Source organism: Nymphalis io, chromosome 11 (assembly GCF_905147045.1).
Source record: "Nymphalis io chromosome 11, ilAglIoxx1.1, whole genome shotgun sequence".
Classification (NCBI taxonomy): Eukaryota; Metazoa; Arthropoda; class Insecta; order Lepidoptera; family Nymphalidae; genus Nymphalis; species Nymphalis io.
The window spans coordinates 9,309,953-9,324,976 of NC_065898.1; the positions used below are offsets into that span (position 1 = coordinate 9,309,953).

Consider the following 15,024-nt stretch of genomic DNA (forward strand, 5'->3'; position numbering starts at 1 on the left):
TGTTAGATGGTATAATACAAATATATTCTATTTTCTTAATAAAATATCTAAACATTAAAAAGTTTAAGGGTACAAAAGTTATGGGATTAAAATATGAATACCAACCTAACAATCCTTTTAGGAACATTGCACCTTTCAGCGACGGTGTTGACAATATCGTCTACTAATTTGGGGTCCAATTGCTTTTTCGGTGGTTTATTCGCAAACGCTGGTGACTGCTTTCCAGTTAAGGAATGAGTGGCTAGAATTCTAAAAAGGTTTATTTTTAATTTAATCATTTTTATTAATATTTTCAAAGATACTTAACGTATTAAGACATAGTCCTTTATTTTAACATTTGGTGCCGCAGATTTCAGTTTGAGGCAAGTGACTCTAATAACTTCGTTTATTAGGGACATTTTTTAAATTAATGTATAATAAGGATCAGCAGCGGATTAAACGAACTTGACCACCGAGGCAATTCGTTTACGTACCATATTTTATTAGGCTTAATTTAAATGAAAAATGCTTTCAAATATTAATCTCGGTTATTATTACGTTATTAATTAAACTATATATTTTTTTAAATATATTTTAATTTTACTAAGAATAATTAAAACGGAGCATTATACAAGGACAATGTAAGAAATAATGCATTTGATTAATTTCTATTTAAATGTTAACCGGAATTAGTAATTACCTTCTAGGAAAGACGGATTGCAACAATCGTCTCGTCGCTGAGGTGTGAGAAGTCCAATCGATTTCTGCCATTAGTCTGGCAGGCACGGTGACATTGCCGTTTCCAATTGAAACCTACGAATTAAAAATACTTTAATAATTATATTGATTTCACTGTCGGTATAAGTAGGTAGTTGTTAATTTTTTTCGTTATTCACTTATTTATGTTAGAATTTATATTAATCAATAATGGCTTTTATTTATTGATTGATCGTTTCCCTATAAACAGGTGATTAAGGTATTATATAGTCAGCACCTCATTACAGCGCCACATACAAAATAGACCATAGAATAAATATAATAGCTGTCTTTAAAATAATCGAGTATAATAATTTATTAAATATTTTGTATCGTAATTCATAATAAAAAATAATAAAGACTTTAGTCTAATGCTATTTGTTTTTATTTAAAAATTTTGAAATCAAATTAGGACCATAGAAATTTTATAATTCAGTTGATTATGAGTCCTATGTAATATAAATATGTTTGCAGCCTTTAAGTTGTGAAAGCACATATATAAAGATCCCGGATGGACCAATAATAATGTTGCTGGATTTTTTTTAAGAAATTGTCAGTAGCAGCTCGGACTTCCGAAGTTAGCAGTTTTAACAGCCTTGCCTCGGAAAGCTCGAAAGCCTTTAGATCTGCACCTGGTCTCTTTCAGAAAATTACTTTTACCCATTGGACGCCAGTGATAGAGAGATACGTTATATATTCTGTGCTAATATTAAAGTCTATTTGGATCATTAGGTCAAGTTTACGTCGAACTTTAGAGGTAATTAAATTTTATATACTTAACTACTTATGTATACACATGAATAATATATAAACATACAAACCATATCAACATTGTTAACCGACAATGGCAAACATGCGTTAGTAGTCTGCGCTGATACTCTACGTATTTTTAAGCCACCAGCCATCTCATCCATTTCGAGCTCAACACTTGACGTATTTTGAAGAACAATGGTCGGTTCTTCTACTGCTAAAATCTCTTCATTCTCATCTAGTCCTCGATCTTCAGATGTCCTATCCATTATTGATCGTCTTTCATTTTTTTCAAAATTAGATAATACGGCTAGGACCTGCTGGTACAAGTGTTTTAATGCCGTTTCCAGTTCTTCTAAATTGACAATTGAAGGATAATCGAGAACAGGATCGGTCTGCGTTCCTTGATCGAATGTCAGTTTAAGATTCCGAATATTCCTCTCGGGTAGAGTTGGCATGGGTATATATGGGTATTGATTTGCGGCTGAAAAATAAAAGAAAATCTTGTTATTTATGACTTAAATGGCTAAGAGTAAACCTATTATGACTGGCTTAATAGAACATTCAGCATTGCATTGCTTCTTTCCTATTTTTGATTCTCTATAGTCAAAAGGGAATACGTTATATACAGGAGAAGGTAACCCAAAGCTAATATACCACTTTTAATCGTAACCTATTGACATAATTGTAAATGTTTGAATCAGTACTGTAACTCGGCGGCCGACCAATCATCGTCAGTTGGCTGGCTCGCCTAGCGTTGAAAGTTTTCAAGGTAAAACAATAAACTTTTTAATTTAATTTAATCGTATATTTCGAACACTTAGTCTTTTACTATATATATATAATAAAATGTAACTGATCACTGTCTGTACATGCAAGATATTTGAGTAAAACTATTATCGTGGGCCTTAAGGTTTACGCGTTCTTTCCCGACGAGCTCACTTTTTACACACAATCAATGCATGACAAAATAATATTGTTCACGATTTCGCAGAAGATTATTATTTTTATAATTATTTAAGCACATCTGTTATTTGTCGATACATTTGTATGTGGTATACATACTTAATACTTATACAACTTTTTGAAGAACTCAAATACTAACTAGTACCTCGGTAGGTATATATTAAACATAGGTACTCCATTTATATATTTTATATACGAGGATATAGTAAAGATTAAAAAAACCGTATTGATTAATGTGAGATTGCTTCTGTCGAAAAATAAATGCTTCAAAAATGTATACTACGACGCGATCTTATATCGATATACGATCTTCTTACAATTTATTATATTCATAAAATATACGAGATTTTATAAGTCTTAATAACTATAAGGCTGGTCACAGTTAAATAAATTTAGGCTTAGATATATAATGACCGTTTTTACAGTTATATGATTCACCTAAATTAAGCTAGGTGGCTCGCTTGAAAATTTTTAAATTATTTTTTACAAATTTTCGCCCGTGTATTCAAGGTATATAAGTTATAAATATAGTATAGTTCAGTCAGTAATAGTGTCGTTATAATATTCTAATAATATTTTACTTCAGTTATTATTTGATCTAAAACATTTGAGAAATGCATCGGTTGCGTACTGTCTCATGTGTAACGAAATCTTTTGTTTGATATTTATTGGGAGACAAATGTCGGGTACTTAGGTATCCTTAGTTCAAAAGAAACCATTTTAGTTTTATCGTTACCTGCGTGGCGACGCCAATAGATCTTGTTTCGACTGTTAAAATTTAAACGTTATAAATTAAAATTAATCCTTATTCAGATTTGTTATCTATCTATAATAAGAAGCTATCACTTACAAATATTTTCGTAATTACCTTGATGGGGGTTGTTGTGCAGCTTGATGGGAGTTGTGTAAAGGGAAATGAATTGCAATTTAAAATAAATAAATATTTCTTAATAAATGCTCACTAAGAAACAGTAAAATTATCGATTCGATTTTGTTTAGTAGTTACAGTTCAAATAAGAATCCGATAGCAATTGTCAGCAGTTATTCAAAGTACCGTGCTTTTAAATTGTCAATTCCAGGTATAAAATATAAGGTACATGTTTTGGGCTAAACTCGGTCGCTAAGCATTACTTTGTATAACAAGGCAAACTCAATAAACCTATTGTTTATTTCCTTATCCTATTGGATGCTCTTTTCTAGAACCAATGTTTTTACCTGTATCTTTTTAAACTAGTATTATACTAAAGTTGTACTAAGCAATATAACCGATTAAGTCCAAATACAGTTAAATAAAATCATTTTCTGAAATGTTTGTTAACCCATATTATACAAATTTCATTATTTAGTAATTATATTTTGTCTGAAAAAATACATGTTTAATATAATATTTTCATTAAATCTATTAACTATAAAAACGCAAACATTTATTAATTAAAGAACTAAATTTAAGCGGGTGGCCTAGCCTATAAGGTCATGATTATTTTATGTTATGTGGGTAATTGGAATGTCGAAGAGACTTCACCTAGTTCCCATTAAATTTTAGTCTATTTTTTAAAACATTTGCAAAATAAAATTAAAAATAATGAGGTCTCATTGCATACCACTTTTTTATCCCTGGACATATTTCTATATTTAAAAATAGTGAATTGAATCTTTTCACGATCTAGTAAATCACTAATAAACAATAAAAATTTAATATTTGTTCGTTTCATAATAAATACAAATTATATAAATGAATATTAAATCATCTCGCATGAGCATATATAGAACTTGCGAGGCGAAAAGGTTTTCTACGGAAAGCACAACGGAACCTTAAAATCGAATCAATATAGATTTAGCATGTTTTTATAGAAAATTGGCAACAGTTTATATTAAATGAGTTTTGGATTTTTTTACAAATAATGTAAAATTTTCATTTGTCTTCTCAAAAAATCCACTATGGCATTTTGATTAAGCAAAAACAGTTATTAATTTTAATGTATCCAAACATTTTAGATCTGATCTAAATATATTATCTTCTTTTGTGAAATAATTTTTTATAGCCTTCAGGTAATTTCCTATCTACTTTCATTGTCCAGTACCCTAAAAGGGAACATAAAAATTACGACTATAGTTACTTATTGTCTTTGAAACAATTAAAGTTTAAGCGCTTACTGCTGTATTATTTTAGACTTATCTTGTACATTTTCTGGGCAATTAGAAATCTTTAAAATCCTAATATTATGAATAAAATTTATTGAAGTTGTAAAATGTTACTATTTATAAAATATATTTTCTTCATCTTCAATCGCTTTTGTTATCTTAAGGAGATAATCTTAAAACAGGGTTAGGAGGCTTTAGACATTATTAGACATTAAGAATTTTGTTATTGAATAAAGACTTATTTCTTACCAATCGAATTATTTCTTTATAAAATGGAACCTTACACATATTTTTCTGTCTCTCATTAAATAGGTTTTTTTTTAGGTATTTAGCAACCGGTCAGTCATTTACAACGATGGGAGAGAATTTTAAAATTGGATTGAAAAGTGTATCGAGAATAGTTGATGAGGTTTGTGATGCTTTATGGAATGTATTGCAACCTCTTGTTATGCCGCAACCAACCGAAAAGGACTGGAAAGAAATCGCAAAAGATTTTGATGAACTATGGCAATTTAAAAATTGTACAGGTGCTCTTGATGGCAAGCACGTATACATCAAGGCTCCCTCGAAAACTGGGTCCTCGTTTTTCAACTACAAAAAGAGATTTTCTGTAGTATTGATGTGTTTAGCTGATGCCAGAAGAAAAATCATTATGATTGATGTGGGCTCTATAGGGAGATTTTCTGACGCAGGAATTTTTGATAACAGCGTTTTCGGGAAGAGTCTAAAAGAGAAGAGATTAAATTTACCTGCGCCGGCACCATTGTATCAAGGTGGCGCAAAAATGCCGTTCGTATTCATAGGAGACGAAGCTTTCCCATTGATGGAAAATTTTATGAGGCCATACCCACGTGACAAGAAGTTTCCGTGGCAAGATTCTAGAATTTTGAAAAGAAACTCTAATCAGTAATATGGTTTAGGTATCGGATATTATTTAGGTATTCTTCTGTTAAATAAAAAAAATTATAGTTTAGTTAGCATCATATTTTAACTCGACTTGTATGGCACTGAGCATCTTTTGTTTAAATGATCGAAAAAATATATGAACATACGCCTACTAGAGGGTATTATAGAATAAAGATTTATAATATTACTTACCATGCGATATTTTTGTTTCAATGATTATTTGGTTCCACGCAGCATCTGCAGCATCATTTGTTTCATTGCATTTGTAAAAATCTGAAGACGTGTTCCAAATGCACGGAAACTTTTTCACACTATCGATAAGTTTTTCATCCATTTTCTTCACTACGTCGTCCACAAATGCACTAGTCAGACTACGCTGGTCACTGGCACACTGCGGGGCGCGAGCGCAGCCCGCACTCGCTTCCCCGCTCCACTTCCTCGCTCCGCTTCCCCGCTCCGCCACCCTACTCCGCATCTCCGCTCCGCTTACCGGTTTTGTATGAATTTTTAAACAAGTTCGCAATTCCCTGTCCACTAAAGAGGAGCGGAGATTTTGTGCAATCTTATTGGTTAATATTTATCCGTTTCTCCGCTCCGCTGCCTCGCTCCGCTCCGGTGGACAGGCAGCCTTAATATTCAAGATGTAGGATATAATTAGTGTCACTTTGCCTCAAACTGAAAACTATTCTGCGACACCAAATGATAAAATAAAGGATATTAATACAAATGATTAAATTAAAAATAAAACTCTTTATAATTCTAGCTACTCATTCCTTAACTGGAAAGCAAGCACCGGCGTTTGTGAACAAACCACCGAAAAAGCAATTGGGCCCCAAATTAGTAGACGATATTGTCAACACCGTCGCTGAAAAGTGCAATGTTCCTAAAAGGATTAGGTTGGTATTCATATTTTAATCCCATAACTTTTGTACCTTTCAACTTTTTAATTTTAAGATATTTTATTAAGATAATGGAATATTTTTGTGTTATACCATCTTACAAAAGAAACAGATAACATAAAACTAATTATTAGAATTAATTAAGTAAATGAAAAAATATGTATTTGTAGTCCGAAGACTGTGTTAATAAAATTACAGGAGCGCCATTACGACGAAATGTTCGGACGAAGCAAAGTTATATAAAAATCGTCAAAGGTTCAGAAAAAGCACGAACAACAAAACTGAGAACGTTCCGCCATCTTCTGAGAAGCGGACGAATCCACCACAGTTGAGATTAAGGAGACAAAGATCTAATATAAATTTGTACCATTTATTAATCAATTAAAATATGTAATTACTTTTAAATAAAGTATAAAATATACTAATAGCTTTTTTGACAAAATAATAAATCAAGTTTAAATTTAAATGTCATGACCAAAAAACTGCGGTTAACTGTAGCTATGTATATGAAAATAAAGCATAACGGTATCTTAGTTTTTTTTGCTCATTTATCAAACATTGTAAAGCAGTGTGATGGATTAATCTTGAAACTTTCTCTGTATAAAAAGAGTCGTACGTACTTAGTTACTTAACTCGAAATAATATTAAAATTTTCGCAATTCGTAGCACTGGTACAGGTACGATACGAATAAAATAATAGCTTTACAATTTTACCTATATTTTTATTATACATTTGCCCTCCATAGATTGGAGACATATTTGAGGCTGCAACAATGTTGGTTAAGATTTGCTTTTAGTAGGTATGCCCTAGTAACCATGTTATAAAGTTCGATGTAATTATTAGTATGTTACAATAATAATCAATGAATCGGTAATCTAAAGTTATAGCCAGACAGTTGTCTGACTATACATTTTCTTTTTTACGTAGAAGGCCATTCTATTATGCATTTTTTATACTTCGTCACTAGATGGCGTCGCAGAACATCGATATCTACGCCGTTCAACCGAATTCCATCCAATTATTATATGTGTGTAAATCTTTTGTCCCTTATCGCGTAATTAGTTTTATCAAGGTCGGATACTCAAGTAGCGAAACAAACTGGACAGTTGGTGCGTTCATTGTGTGACAAACGATTCTAACCCTGTGAAAAGACAGAAATAATCCTTATATGGAAGATTATACAATCTTCGATATAAAAACGACCACGGTTTTATCCCTAAATGTAGTTTCTCAGTGATGATTTTTTATGCCATAGCATGACGCAACCTTATATTGCATTAAAATCCTGAAGATAATAGGATTTTCCAGTTTTTATCATTCATAACTTATAACTATTTATCATGTAAGTGCTGACAGCGAAACCTAATAAAATGTCTCGATTTTAGATTTAAAATTGCGACTCGATGACAATGTAAACAAATAAATACGGAGTCCAATAATAAAATTAAATGCTTCGTTATCTATAAATATGTTATTTTAATTTATTCTTTATCCTATTTAACATTCTCTTTGAATTTATTATATTATGCATTCCCAGTCAAGAGGTTAACAAAGAATATATGTGGCAAACATGCTTTATAAATAATTTAATTGAGTGTTTTAGATTGCAACATCTGAGGAGAATGCTAATCCAGTACCATATATAGATACTGAAACACTATTGATAACGGAAACAAAAACAAACAATGCAACGGTTTTTGGGTGTAGTTGGAAAACCAAAAAATATTTTAATTAAAAAATAAATAAAAAGTAAAATTTAACCTCATTTTGTTTTAATTAAATCCTGAAAATTATTTATCTCCCAAAACAGGGAATGCAGTTACTATGGCAACATTATATGCATAAATTGACATACTATCTTTGTTTCAATCGCGGTTGCACGGGGACTTGGTCCGTTAGTTTCTTTGTCGACGTCAAGAATCTAATGTTTTAGTTTTCCAAATATACTGTTAACCACCCATGGTGGGACAAGGAATGTTGGCATTTATGATCTGTAATAAGTTAAATGTTAATATTTTCAATTTAACTTTTTAGCTTTTATTTGATAGTAGGCAGACAAACTAATGTTATGATCTCAACCAATTATATCATGTCTATTGAACGTCAAAAATTGGTTATTTGTATTTACTCCTCTAGTGGTTAGATTAGGCTATCGGTAGATGTAATGTAAGGAGTAAAACTTAATATATTGAAACAGAAGGTGAGCCAGGATAGCGAAAGAAGTGTTGTGTTGTTATAAACAATATTCATTAAAGAGGCAGAGTAACCACCTTGTTCAAGTTCAACAATAATTATGATTGTTCATTATAAATACATCGCTTTTTATACAAAAGTTAAATCATTATAATGTCGGTCGTTGTAAAAATCATATTACGAAGTTAAATAACATTAAAACAAAATTTATAATCAAATTAACTTCAATAAATATTAGGTTATTCTAAATCATATACGCGTTGGTCGTAGCGTTGAGTTTAACAATATATAAATATTCGTATCACAATTTATAATGGTATATCACTCACACTATAGTAGTACCGCAGGCAGATAAGCTTAGTTTCTCTGTCTACGAGTAGTACCCTTAATTTCACTGCACTCAATGATTACCACATTAAAAATGAAGTTGTTTTGATTCATTTTATTAAGTATTTCGTAAATATTAATGTTTGAGTAAAATAAAACGACAGCACCCGTGTCTATGTTTTATTGAAAATTTTCAGTTGGTAGGCGAAAATATTATTCAATTAAAAAATTAAATTTTAATAGTTATGTTAAACAAATGATATCACACGTTCTCAACTATTGCATACGGCCAACTCTCCTCCTTGTTCCAAGCTTGGGACTGGCACTATGAGTCCCTATCCAGCGGCGGAGCTACGTAGCGTCCAGACGTCCACGATCCACGTTAAGAGGATACTGCATTTTATGCATTTTTTCTGAAACATTAGATACCGTAACAGCCTGTGAATGTCCCACTGCTGGGCTAAAGGCCTCCTCTCCTCTTTTTTGAGGAGAAGGTTTTGGAGCTTATTCCACCACGCTGCTCAATTGCGGGTTGGTAGAATTCACATGTGGCAGAATTTCAGTGAAATTAGACACATGCAGGTTTCCTCACGATGTTTTCCTTCACCGTAAAGCACGAGATGAATTATAATCACAAATTAAGCACATGAAAATTCAGTGGTGCTTGCCCGGGTTTGAACCCACGATCATCGGTTAAGATTCACGCGTTCTTACCACAGGGCCATCTCGGCTTATGAAACATTAGATAACATAATCGAACAATACAAACACATTTTGTAGCCAAAATATCAATCAATCAATAATATCAATTACAAATATCCGAAAAACATGGCAAAATAGAATTAATTACTCTGATTCTTCGTTGTCATCATCATCGCATTTCATATCACTATTATATCAAGTTCTAACGAAGCAATACGGCTGCATTCGATCTGGTGCTACAGTAGTTTTACCCTTGTTTTCATTCCCTTAAAACCAAGAATAGGCTATAACCAGCCTCTTTATATCAATCATCTATACATATAACAAAAATGTAACCGATCGCTGTCTCTACATGAAAAAAATAGGAGTAAAACTATTATTGGGGGCCTTTATCAATGCAATAGAACCCAAAACAATGTTTGTTTGTCTGTCCGTTTGTTGCGGCTTGATTGATTTGCATGCGGTTTTCACTAATATATTGTGGAAAACTTCACATAAAATTTAGTATTTGCTTAATTCAATCGGTTTATAAATAGATAAAAAGTTATGTCAATTTCAAGAATCACGTTGAACATTTATTCGATAAAAAATGCTACAAAACAACTGTTCAGTTGAATTAGCTGAAACTCTAGCTTAAGCTTATAAATGATAGTCTTTAAAATGGTGATGATTGAAAGTTGAAAGGAAAAAAAACAAATTAAAAAAATATATCAGTTTCAGATATTCAGATTCTTCCAATGTAACTTACATTCAGATCTATATGATCAAACACATAAAATAGGATTCAGCTTATGCAGGTCCATTGTCGGTTAAACGCGCCTACGCTTATATATATAAAGCACGCCGATTGCCGCGCTGTAGTGTGCATCAAAATGACTGTACAAAGTGATAGATCAGCTTTAAAATACTACCAGCATGTAGTACCCATTTAGTATCTTTATTTAAATATTTGGTAGCTATGCATACTTTTTTTAACAGATCACTAACTCAAAAATAAAGATTTTGTTTATTATACAAGCTGTTGACTTCAACATTGCGTTATTTGCATCGAACACACGTATATCGGAGACGCATGGCGTTTCCTGGTAACAGGGACCTGGTTAATCTCTGTCCGTATTCGTTGTAATACATTCTATTAGATTAGGGTAGTAGCTTATTTAAATAAACTGTATATTTATTACGAAATAAAAACAAATTATAACAATATATTTAAATTATTAGGATTTGACTTAAGAAATACCAAAGATTTTATGAAGCCGCCCACCAAAATTATATTATTTAACACACTTGTCCGTCCTGTCCTTGAATACAACAATATAATCTAGAACCCACATTAAAATGGACACATTAAATGACTAAAAAGCATCCAAGAACGTTCTCTCTTCCACCTGTCATACAGTGAATCTGACCTTAAAAGTATTCCTACCTACTGAGATAGGCTTCAGCACTATAAGATGACCTCCCTAAACTCCAGAAGAATAATAACTGACATGCTTATGTTGCATAAAATAATAAATGGAACATTAGATTGTAGCAACTTTCTTCAACAAATTAATCTTAATGTATCTTCTCTCTTATCTCGCAAAAACGTCTACAATCACTTTTATATTTCTACATACAATTCAAATCTCGGACACTATGCTGCTAAGGAAGGATCTGCAGACTATATAATGCGCTTTCTAAACAGCACACTAACTTATATATATTAATCTTAGAATTATATAAGTTTAAATAATTGTTTCTCAATACATAATGTTTTGTTTAAAATTGTATTATTATTATTTTCATTATTTTAGTTTTTACAGTAACAGTACAGTAATAGCCTGTTAATGTCCCTCTGCTCGGCCATGGCCTCCTCTCCCTTTCGAGGAGAAGGTTTGGAGCTTATTCCACCACGCTGCTCCAATGCGGGTTGGTAGAATACACAGGTGGCATAATTTCAATGAAATTAGTAATTTTTATTACTATTGAAATACATTTTATATTTTGTTCTGTACTTAACTCATATTTGCACAAAAACATTATTCCATGATGTAATGTACTTTTAAGTGTGTATCCTTTATTGTAGATCCTTAATAAATACATAAATATATGTAATACACATTTATTTTGTTTTTCGATACTATATATTTAACTAGCTATCCTACAGGTATAGGATAAATGGTTGTATGTATGTCTGTGATTTTAAAGTAAGAAGCATGAAATATCATTCTGATGTGAAAAAGTATATTAAGGCGTTCTTTTTTATCAGGGGACTTCCAGTGATGCTTATAGTTTTACTTAATATATTTGATTGTGACCTAAATGGGTTGAACCAAAATTTATTTTATACATGATCATATGCACAATTTTTTTAAAATATTCAGGTTAAACAAAACTATTTAACCAACAAAACTTTATTTTTCTATACTAACGTAATAAGGCTTAAGAGTTTGTTTGGTCGGACGCGCTAACCTCAGGAACTGCTGGTTTTATTTAAAAAAATATTTTAGTGTTGGATAGCCCATTTATCGAGGAAAATTTTTGGGCTATAATATAACATCACGCTACGACCAATAGAATTGGAGCATCAATTACAATGTTAAAAATACATGAAGATGTATACACTTTAGCTTTCGTTGCGTGCGCTGCGTAAACGGTTACACTCTTGAAAGAAAAAAGTCACGATAGCATACGTTTATCTTTTAAGGTTAACTTACTATAACCTTTTCTATAGTAACCAAATTTGTTTTAAAATAATACATTATTTGCGAAGTCATTTTTATAAACATGGCATTAATTCTTATGAAATATACCGAGGTAAAATTATAGACAGTTTTTATTACTTTTGTACGTTTTGAAATATTTCAACAGCTGGTTAAGTAAGTTGTTTGAAAATACAAATTTAAATTTCAGTTTTAATATACTCAGTTTGAATAGACACAATTTTCTGCTTCTCAAAAATTCTGTTTTTTACAAGCCCAACCTTATGTTGTCCTATCTAAATCCAGGCAAAAACCAATAAATACTAATATCCTACGAAAATAAAACTAAAAATGTTGTATACCTATTCTGAAATATTAAACTTCGTAAATGAGTTCACAGTCACCAGTATGTGAGTATTTTAGTCTTAACGAACAGCCCGAAATGGTCGATGTACAAGCGTGGCAAGGAATTTCTATTTTGTCAATAGCTTGGAGTAAGCCTTCTCTAGTTTTAACTTTTTTTTTCATAAACACAATCTACTCAAGTCTTAACATATTCCTTTATGAAACGGGACATTTTTAGAAACTAAAAATTTTTAAAAACGCTAACTTAACCTAACCCACATATTCGATATCATCGTGATTCATTTACACACCTTATACTTCGCGCCTTTAGGAAATACCCATCAAATTACTATGTCTTTGTATAAATTATTGCTCAAAATATCACAGATTCTTTCTAATTCAGTAAGCAGCCAGTTATCGTTGATAATGGCCAAGATACTAGAAGTCTGTGCTGAGATTAATTTTACCGTGTCTGTTATCATTTCTATTTCCTGTTGGATCTCTGTCTCTTATTGCCATTGATAAGACTATTCCCTAGTACTCCAACAAAACTAGTAGTTAAGTAGCTGATCAGGTTCTATGCATCGTAATAGTCTTACGCGCTTAACGCACATACATCTGTGCATTGATTGTACACCGTAGGATCGAACTCCGGCGAAATGTTTTTGTAATCAAGTTTATTGTTACTAGAATGTTCACTCTGTTGAAAAGAGCATACTCATTCCTTAAAGGCCGGCAACGGACCCGCAAGCCCTCGGGTATTTTTAACAATATCAAGTATTGCTATTTTGCGGTAGAATATTTGATGAGTGGGTGGTACCTACCCAGACGAGCTTGCACAAAGCCCTACCACCAGTGCTTATATTTTACCTTTACTTCTTATAAATCTCGTTGTTTGACTGCAATTGATATAATAGCCAAATATAGAACAAATATTTTGTTATATTTCAAGCATACTTGTAAATATAGTACTTGTAAATATAGGTAGTTTCAAGCATACTTTGAAAATATTAATAAAAATGATTAAATTAAAAATAAACCTTTTTAGAATTCTAGCTACTCATTCCTTAACTGGAAAGCAGTCACCAGCGTTTGCGAATAAACCACCGAAAAAGCAATTGGACCCCAAATTAGTAGACGATATTGTCAACACCGTTGCTGAAAGGTGCAATGTTTCTAAAAGGATTGTTAGGTTGGTATTCATATTTTAATCCCATAAATTTCGTACCTTTTAACTTTTAAATTTTTAGATATTTTATTAAGAAATTGGAATATTTTTTGTATTATAACATCTAATAAAAAATCAAATAACATAAAACTAATTATTAACAGTAATTAAGCAAATGACAAAATATGTTTTTGTAGTCCGGAGACTAAGTGCTAATAAAATTACAGGAGCTCCATTACGACGTAATGTTCGGACGAAACAAAGTTATATAGAAATCGTCAACGGTACAGAAAAAAGCGCGAACAACAAAACCAAGAGAACGTCCCGCCATCTTCTGCGACATCGGACGAATCCACCACTGTTTGAGATTAAGGAGACAAAGATCTAAAATTAATTTTTACCATTTATTCAATTATATATTATTCAATTGAAAATATGTAATTACTATTAAATAATATATATTTTATAGCTTTTTTTTGACCAAATAATGAATCAAGTATTTCTTAATAAAATCTAAGAAACACAAGAAACAGTAATCGACTATCGACAAATTATATCGATTACTGTTTATCGATTCGATTTTGTTTAGGTTATAGTTCAAATAAGCTTCCGATAGCAATTGTCAGCAGCTATTCAAAATACCATTCTTTTCAATTGTCCTTTCCAGGTATAAAATATAAGGTTTTTTTTTTTTTTTATAGAATAGGAAGGCGGACGAGCATATGAGCCACCTGATGGTAAGTGGTCACCAAACGCTCTTAGACATTAGCATTGTAAGAAATGTTAACCATTGCTTACATCACCAATGCGCCACCAACCTTGGGAACTAAGATTTTATGTCCCTTGTGCCTGTAATTACACTGGCTCACTCACCCTTCAAACCGGAACACAACAATATTAAGTATTGCTGTTTTGCGGTAGAATATCTGATGAGTGGGTGGTACCTACCCAGACGAGCTTGCACAAAGCCCTACCACCAGTAAAGTTTTCGGCTAAACTCTTAATATTTCTATCTGTATCTTTTTAATCTAGTAAGTATATTAAAGTTGTACTAAATAATATAACTGATTGAGTCCAAATATTCAAATTTCATTTTTTAGTAATAATATTTTGTCTGAAAAAATACATGTTTAATATAATATTTTCATAAAATCAATTAAGAAATTTGAACGTAAATATTTTTTATTAAAAAAAAAATATTTAAGC

The 15,024-nt window shown here is 31.5% G+C and overlaps 1 protein-coding gene across 3 annotated transcripts in view; it reads right to left on the reverse strand.

Moving 5' to 3' along the window:
* LOC126771947 (early boundary activity protein 2-like) overlaps positions 1–15,024 on the reverse strand; it is a 150,009-nt gene that overhangs the window by 32,749 nt on the left and 102,236 nt on the right. The window contains exon 6 of one of the 3 annotated variants that reach the window (XM_050492130.1): positions 106–249. The exons of the other annotated variants lie outside the window; for them this stretch is intronic. Within the exon in view, the coding sequence (XP_050348087.1) occupies positions 106–249 (144 nt within the window). The remainder of the gene's footprint in view (positions 1–105; positions 250–15,024) is intronic. 3 annotated transcript variants of the gene reach the window in all.